This window comes from Petaurus breviceps, unplaced genomic scaffold, assembly GCF_028583685.1.
Source record: "Petaurus breviceps papuanus isolate PSGF00001 unplaced genomic scaffold, PetGlider_PUasm1.0 90750, whole genome shotgun sequence".
In the NCBI taxonomy this organism is placed as follows: Eukaryota; Metazoa; Chordata; class Mammalia; order Diprotodontia; family Petauridae; genus Petaurus; species Petaurus breviceps.
In genome coordinates this window covers 12,048,003-12,056,237 of record NW_027187335.1, presented here as the reverse complement: position 1 = coordinate 12,056,237, position 8,235 = coordinate 12,048,003, and the positions used below count along the sequence as shown (strand labels likewise).

Sequence of the window (8,235 nt, the reverse complement as noted above, 5' to 3'; positions counted from 1 at the left end):
TTCCCAGTCTAACCAGGTTTTTGATTGCAGTTCAAAATTCATCTGTAGATATTAAGCCACCTGAATGTCAAGCACTGTGCTAGTCTCCCTTTTTACCCTTTGGAAAATATCCCACCATCTGTTGCCTTTGTGTCCCATCCCCCCTTTCTAAGAAAGGCAGACTACTACTTCTGGGTGTAAAAAAGATGCTTGAGATGTGATCTTGGCCTAGACTCATCCTTCTTTTTTTTCCTAGACCCTCCAGGAGATCGTTACTGGGGTGCTGCACCAACTGAAAAACCAGCTCTACTGACTGCTGGCCTTTCAGCCAACTCCACTGGAAGTGTGGAACCCAGAGGCTTATTGAGTTATGGTTCTGACATTTCAAAACAGAACATGTACTTTGTCTGCTGGGTTTTGGACAGCTTCTAACTAATTTATTTTATCAACATTAAGCAAACCCATCTCAGACCTGTGGGAGTTCTGGGGGCCTTTGGATTTGTCCCCTAGAAATCACTTCTGACAGGAATCTGGAGGAAGCAGAGAAAGTATTTCTGTATAATCCTGGAGTGCCACAGGCACTTATCCCCAGTGGTGCTGCCCTGTCTGCAGCACAGACAAAATTTTTAGCATATTATATATTAGGGATTTTATCCCTAGGGATTCTGCCACAGTGATCAGAAACCTTATGACAGATTTCTTTACTTTTATTTCAATGTAATCTTTTCAAGCTTACGATTTTATTAATTTAAGTCAGGCAGGTCTTCTGGTGCCTCAGGCTCACTTGCCATCTCTTTTCAAGAGTCCATTTGGAATACATTTTCCTGTCAATCTGCTACTCACTACCACGATTTCTATTAGAAATGAGCCAGGGGAGAGTGGAGAAGCTTCTGTCAGATAAATAGAGGCCTACCCCCTCTCCTTTTTTCCAGGCTTAAAAGGAAGACTTTACCATCCAATGGAAATTATTTTTATATCAACTTGTGATTGCAATAAATTTTACTAAATGCTTAAGCCCAAATTTGTTCTGAATTTATCAAGTCAGATCCATAACTAAACTGACTGAGTGATACATGTATAAAACCACCTGCCTCCTTGGTACTAATCAGTCTAGTCACTTTTCCCTAGTTTAGATTTCTCCTCTAGCCGAAAGGAAGTGGGAAGTGCCAAAACCACACCAATACAACCAGTCCAGAAGTTCCTTGTGACTCTTCCAGTGTTATTTTGGAGAGAGGTTCCTCAGGGGTCTGGAAGAGCAACGTTATAATCTTCATCTGTCTCAATTCCAACTTCTTCCTGTAGGGCAAAGAGAAAGGTCAACTGAGACCTACCTCCACATTAGGGACCTGATCCAGAAACAAAGGGGAGGAAGTTTGGGAAACAATACTTACAAAAAACTGCTTCTTACTCTTGGGGTAACCCTCAAGAATTGCATCAAACAGTTCAGTTGCCTAACAAGAAAAACAGAGAGTAGGCCTTAAGATGTTTAGTGCTCTGTTTCAGCCCCTCCCTGCCCCATGTCCAAAGAGCCTTTCCAGGGTTTATGCTTGAGCACCAGGCAGATGTGCTGGCACTTACCATCCTCTTGCGCTTCCTCCACTCTTTATGATACTTCTGCTTCTCCTGATACACCTGGGCATGAACCCAAAAGATTCTTCTAACTCCTTAGGAATCACCCATTCAGCTTTGGTTGAGCCAAGCCTCCAATAATCACTCCAAGGAATGAGTAACCTCCTCTATCCCCTTTACCTTTTCTTTTTCTTCTGGAGTCACATGGTTGGTAGCTTCTTTGATTCTACTCAGCCTTTCTGTATAATTGGCACATTCTTTTTTTAACTCCTCAATCTCTTTACACATCTCTGGTGTAGTCAGGGAGCTAGTCAGTTCTTTCAGCTCTGAAAAAAGCCAGACCAACTTTTGTAATTATTCCTGAGGGACCTATATTCCCCATTAACCTGGCAGCTCAGGATAAGGGAAATAGAATGGACTACAGGAGAGTTACATACCTAACAGTGAGGTCACCAAAGAAGATGTAGAAAGAAAGGATTACAAGAAGGCTGTATTTTTCAGCAGTTCTAAAACCTATTTCCTGTTTCTTAAGTGGGTACAATTCGAGTGAGTTTTAAATATCTGCACAGTACTAGGATTACCAAGAAAAATGAAACAGCCCCTAAAGAAACTATTATTTGGAGGGAGGAGGGGGAATTTTTATACAGATAATTAAACCAAGGGAATTCAAAGAGAACTATTAGGGATTATTATAGACCTAGCACCTGAGCACTTTTGAAGGAAGATCGATATTTGGAAAATGGGATATTAGAAGAAAATGCATTCCAGGCAAGCAGGAGAATAAATGTCAAGTCCGGAGAACATCTAGTAGTTCAGATTATATAGAAGTGAGCATAATGAGCTAATGCTGAACAGATAGGTTGAAGCCAGATTGTGGAAAGCCTGTAACGCAAAGCTAGGGAATATGTTTTTCATCACAGAAAGTGAATGTTTTTTGAACAAGGGAATAACTTTCCCATTCTTAGATTATAGATGATGGAAGAGAGAGAAGACTGAAGTCCCATTAGGAAGCTATAGTATAGGTGGGAGGTGATAAGAAAGTGTCCCCGTGAGCAGAAAGAGATGCAAGAGTTGTTATGGAGGCAGAATCACTTGGAAAGTGAGAACACAAGAGGTAAAGAAAAATGAATTAAGGATGGCTGAAGTTACAAACTTGGGTGACTAGAAAGATTAGCGCTAAGAAAAATAGGGAGGTTTAGAAGAACAGATATCAAGAGAAAGATGTTCTATTCCCATTTTGGACATGTTGAGTGTGAGATGGAGATTAAGGCTGGATATGAAAGCTGATGATATAGATCACTGAGGGGTAGAGTTAAGAAGAGGGTGCAGGAGAGACCTTTGAGGGACACCTATGCTTAAGGAACAAGGAAATGAATGATAAATGGGGAAGGGAGACTAAAAAGAACAAGTAAGATAATACAGGAGAGGAATGTGGAGGAAGTAGTGTCACAGAAGCCAAGAGAAGACTACTTGGAAAGAAGGGACTGTCAACAGTATGAAAAGCTGCAGAGAAAACAAAAGAGGAGGATTGTAAAAAAGAAAAAAAGCCATTGGATTTAGCAGCTAAGAGATTACTGGAAACCTTGGAAAGAGTAGTTTCAGGAGACTGGTAAAGGTGAAAGTCTGATTATAAGGGGCTGAGAAGGGAATGGGCATTAAGAATTGGAGGCAGCCAGTAGACACTTCTTCCTATGAACTTGGCAGTAAAATGGAGGAAAGATAAAGGATAACAATTTAGGAGTGGCTGGCCATCAAATTATAGCATTTTAAGAATGAGTTAAGACCTTGGAAAATTCACAGACAGCAGGGAAGGAACTAGTAAAATGTGAGAGATCGGGAAGAATTGATCACCAAAGGAAGGTGCTAGAGAAGGGGATCAATTAATCAACTGTCGATGATTAAGGTCTATGGGGGATGAGGAAAAAGCAAAAATAGTTACTGCTTTCAAGGAGTTTATACTATAATGGGCAAGATAACACAAATGAATCAGTGAATACAAGAATGCAGCCTCAGAAGCAAGGCAGTGGTAGATGGCCCACACAAAGGTCTCTTGCAGGAGGTTGAATTAAGTCAAACAGCAAGAAAGGCTGCCTCTTCTTCCTCAGAGACTAAAGGTAAAGATGTGTAGGAAAGGTAAAGAAGCTCACAAGAAAGTGCTTCAGTTTTCTCAGCAAAGTAGCGGGAACATAGCTATCTGCAGAGAGGTAGGGGGTAAGAGAGGCTCAGCAGTGGTGGGGAACCTGTGGTCTCAAGGCCATACATGGTCTTCTAGGTCCTCAAGTGCAGTCTTTTGACTGAGTCCAAATTTTACAGAACAAATTCTTTTATTAAGGGGATTTGTTCTGTGAAGTTTAGACTCAAAGGACCACACTTGAGGACCTATAGGGTCACATGTGGCCTCAAGGCTGTAGGTTCCCCACCTCTGGGATTGAGAAAAAGATCTGGATGAGACCTTGAGCAGAGTGAGGTAAAATTAATTAGGGAAAAACAAAAAGACTGCTGTGTGGCAGGGAGGGCTCTGCTGAGATTAGAAATATGAATCTTTAGTGGTCACATTTAGTCTGAGCAAGACTTAAGGATTGGCAGGTAAGGCATGAACAGTGAGTGGTAAGACAAAGAGGCTGGTTCATGGCAACAAGGATCTGGACAGCATAATGAAGATGGATGAACAAGCTGCTAACTGATGGCATCAGAGGGAGGGGAGGGTCTATAAATGACTACATGGAGCAAGGAACAGGACAACTTCTACTAGGCCAATATATGAAAAGGCACTAGAGAAAGAACCAGCACTGGAGAGGGTGGACAAGGATCCATGTCTTTTGGAGAAAGAGAAGTTTCTGTGAGGACCAGAGATGGGAAAGAATATGGACAAAGATGTGTAGGATGAAGGGGATTGTGTTAACAATAAAGCAGGAAGATATAAAGAACTATGGCTAGGTGGAAGTGTGGATAAGCATATAGAGATAAGAGTTTGGGATGAGGTACATGAGAGTTTGGAAAAAGCAGCAGAGAGAAAGAATGCTGACCTCCACAGATAGCAATTCTGAATCAAAGTAGGGCAGGAGGAAGAGTTTTCCAGTCACAGGCTGGGGAAAGAACCAGTTGGCTAAGACTATTTGATTAGGGCAGCTAGATGGTGGAGTGAATAAAGTACTAGCCCCGGATTCAGGAGGACCTGAGTTCAAATCCGGTCTCAGACACTTAACACTTACTAGCTGTCTGACCTTGGACAAGTCACTTAAAGCCAATTGCCTTGACTTCCCCCCTCCCAAAAAAAAAACAAACTAATTGATGGTTTCTCTCTGTTGTATTTGTGCCACCTGTGGGTCAAATATACATACATATACATATATACACACACATACACACACACACAAAACAACAAACCCAGAATTTAACAATTTCCCAACTGCTAAGTAAGCTCTTTCTCTGCAGCTACCTGGCTACTTACCAGCTTCCATGTGACGGCAGCTCTGCTGGACATTTTGGACTTTGGAAGTGAGTGACAGAATTTCATTGTCAAGGTCTTTGAGATCTGTGTCACTCAAAGTATCAAATTCATCCTGCCAGAGACAGGGAAACAAGAAAAATGCCAACCCTGAGCAGTACTCAAGAGAAAGAACTCAAACTATGTAAGAATATATAAACAACCCAGTAATTCTGCCCTATCCCCAAAATCCTAATTCTGTCCTCTAGAGCCCTGGTGTCAAACTCAAATAGAAAAAGCAGCTATGGTACATAATGATCCCTACAGGCCCCATATTGTCTTAGAAAACCACATATTAACATTATGTTCTATTGTATTCTTATTTATTTTGTTAGATATTCCCAATTACATTTAATATGATTCACACTCCTGTGCTAGTCATCTCTGCTCTAGATGAAAGGACCCTTGAAAACATACACAGAATTAAAGCATAAGGAGAATGGTGAGTTACAAAGGTCAGTTCATTTAATTCAGCAAGTGTTTTATGAGCACCCAAAATACTTATAGCACTAAAAACTTAATAAATATTAGTTGAATAAGCATTTTGTAAAAATGCTAAGATATATTGCATATTCTCAGAGGTTAGTTTTATCAGGAGGAAAAAGGAAACAATTGCATATTGCTGTTTATGAGTTTAAGCTCTAAAACATTATTATTAGCTAACATTTTTAATAGCATCTACTCTGTGCCAGGTGCTTTAGAAATACTATTTACTTAATCTTCACAACTCTGGGAAGTGCTATTATCCTCATTTTACAGATGAGGAAGCTGATGGAGGCAGAAGTTAAATGACTTGCCCAGGGTCACAGAGCTAGTAAGTTCCTGAAGCTCCATTTAAATATAGGTATTCTTGTCTCCTGTACCAATTGTCTATCCACTGTGCAGAACCAGGAGAACACTGTACATAGTAACAGCATTATTGCAAGGAGGGCCATGCAGCTATAACAAATGCTATGGGAACTCTGTGATGATAAAAACCACTGTAGGCTGAAGTTGTGAAAGCAAACTAGAAAAGATGATACTTGAGCTAGGATTTCCATAGGCAAAGGGAAGTGCATTTCTGGGTGGATGAACAATATAAGCAAAGGTATGGAAGTTTTCAGGAATCAACACAGTATCTTTGAAAACAATGACACAAATCTGCCTGGAACGAAAGCTTTTTAATTGGGAACAGTAAAACAAAACAAACAAACAAACAAACAAAAAAACCCGGGTCAGATAGAGCAGGACAATATTATGTAGGGCTTTTGAAAATCATTCCTGAGGTCCTATTTAAAGTCCCGTTTCAGAAGATTAATCTCGGTGGCCGTGAGCAGGACAGAATGGCAGAGGGAACAATGGCAGGGAAACCAATTAAGATGCTAATTGTATGAGGGTGTGAGAGGACCCAAGCAGGCACAGAATTTAGTAGATGTGAATCGTTAGAGCTAGAGGAGTTTTGAGATTTTTTCCCCCCAAAGCCTAAGTAGGCTAACACTACAGACCACAACATCACATAAAGGAAATTGTGGGGCACACAATCTGATCGAAAAGAAAAGCCTGAGAGCATTTCCACGGGAGAGCTCGGGTGAGCTCCTGGAAGGGCCTCGCTGGCGCAGGGGGTGGGTGGTCCTGCGCCAATCGCACCCCGAACGCTGACCCCCGGCGGCTCCTCTCACCTGGTCCGCAAAATAGATCTTCTGCTTGCCGTACACCTTCTCCTTGATTCTGCCCTGCTGCGCCAGCTGTTCCAAGGCTTTCACCACCGCCTGGCAGAGACAAACGGGGGGTTGGGAGGACCCGGCCCGAATGGGTTCGGGGTGGGGGGCGGAGGGCCGGGAGACTCTTCACGCGTGGGAAGTAAAGGGGGGTGAGGGGAGGGGAGCCCTGGGCAATGCCTCCTCATCGCGGGGCAGCCTATTTCGGACGGCGGACACGCCAGGTCCCGGCCGCCTTTCGGGTATCTGGAAGCCCCCGAAGCCGAGGTGCCCTCGGCCGCTACGGGGGCGTCTCACCGCCTTGCCGAGCCCGTGATCCCGTTGCAGGTTTCCAAATACGTCCTGGGCGCTGTAGGGGCGGTTCTGCTCCCGTAGGTAACTCAGGACAAGCCCGGGGGCTGTGGGGAATGGACAGTCGTCACTTCGCAGCCGGACTCAGCCGGTGTTCTACAGTCCCTAGGCACCAGAGCCGACCCTCACCTGCCGCCAGCTCTGCACGGCCTTTACTCATCCTGCTCCCGCCACCAGTCAAACAGCCGGAAGCGCCCGCCAGCTAGCGACTCCCTCCTTCCGGGAACTGGCAGAGTGAGATCAAGCGTGGTGATTGGCTCGCGTGACTGTTAGGCCGTCCCAGGCGTTGGCAAGGTGCCCTTCCCGGCCACCGTAGATAGGCGGCGTACAGTTTTCCATCTCCCCAGGTTGGGGGGCGTCCTCTGGTTAGGTACGGCACAATTCCTCCGTCTCAGAGAGGAGCCGCCAGTCAGCGTATTAAGTGGCAACTAGGCTACACGAACACGCCCATCTGAGGCTAATAGCCGTCCCCCAAGGTTTTCCTAGCGTTGTGACTGTGGCTCGCGTAGGCCGCGCAGCCTTCGGAGCGTTCCGGGGTGCGCCGCTCTTCTTGCAGACGCAGGGGCCCGTCCCCAGGGGGCGCTCGGCCCTAGGCCTACAGGGACGGGGTGAGGCTGGTGAAGGGGCTGAGATGGGAGTGAACAGAGGAGGCTAGTTTCCTGTTGGCCCACATCAAGGCTTGCCACCTGACAGGTGCTTTCCATTTCCGCCCACACAGGTCTGTGGGACAGCGCCTGAAATAAATATTTCTAGTTTCTGAGATCAGTTGTGGGCCGGCGAACAGCTGTCCGTTCAAGCAAAAGCCAGCGAAAAAGGCAGGGAGCCTTCTGAACCTCTCTAGTCAGAATCTTTCAATCTGCCCTTAAAATAGCCCTGTCTCTTACAAGGGGTGAGGGGGCTAAAGATGGAGGGACTGGTCATGGATGTTTTGTCTGTTACCAAAAGAGAACAGGAAGGGGGCCCTTTCCCAGTGGTTTCCCTTCCCCCTTTCAATGCTGCATGGAACGTCTTATTCTCCTGGTCTGAAGGACAGGCTACTTCACTGGGAACATCAACAACAAAAATTTTTTCTCATACAAGATTTATTTTCCAATATCTGCCCTCCCACCCATCCCCCAATTCACAGTGGAAAAGATTCAGAGTAGGAGCCCC

General features: G+C 44.6%; 2 protein-coding genes across 5 annotated transcripts in view; one reads left to right on the top strand and one right to left on the bottom strand.

The window, feature by feature from the left end:
• Positions 1-1,000, top strand: part of MLX (MAX dimerization protein MLX) — a 4,372-nt gene extending 3,372 nt beyond the window's left edge. For 2 of the 3 annotated variants that reach the window (XM_069067643.1, XM_069067641.1), the window contains exon 8: positions 236-1,000. In XM_069067643.1, the coding sequence (XP_068923744.1) occupies positions 236-292 (57 nt within the window). In that variant the 3' untranslated portion in view covers positions 293-1,000. The remainder of the gene's footprint in view (positions 1-235) is intronic. The other variant, XM_069067642.1, reaches the window with a different exon arrangement.
• PSMC3IP (PSMC3 interacting protein) lies at positions 666-7,372 on the bottom strand. 2 transcript variants are annotated; one of them, XM_069067644.1, is made up of 8 exons: positions 7,213-7,372; positions 7,030-7,130; positions 6,694-6,783; positions 5,000-5,111; positions 1,729-1,874; positions 1,558-1,611; positions 1,371-1,430; positions 666-1,275 (listed from the first exon to the last, which is right to left on the bottom strand). In XM_069067644.1, the coding sequence occupies exons 1-8, from the start codon at positions 7,241-7,243 to the stop codon at positions 1,219-1,221; spliced, it is 651 nt and encodes a 216-aa protein (XP_068923745.1). In that variant the 5' UTR covers positions 7,244-7,372; the 3' UTR covers positions 666-1,218. The 2 variants fall into 2 exon arrangements, with proteins under 2 accessions (XP_068923745.1, XP_068923746.1); XM_069067645.1 differs by lacking the exon at positions 1,558-1,611.
• Between the last annotated feature and the right edge of the window lie 863 nt (positions 7,373-8,235).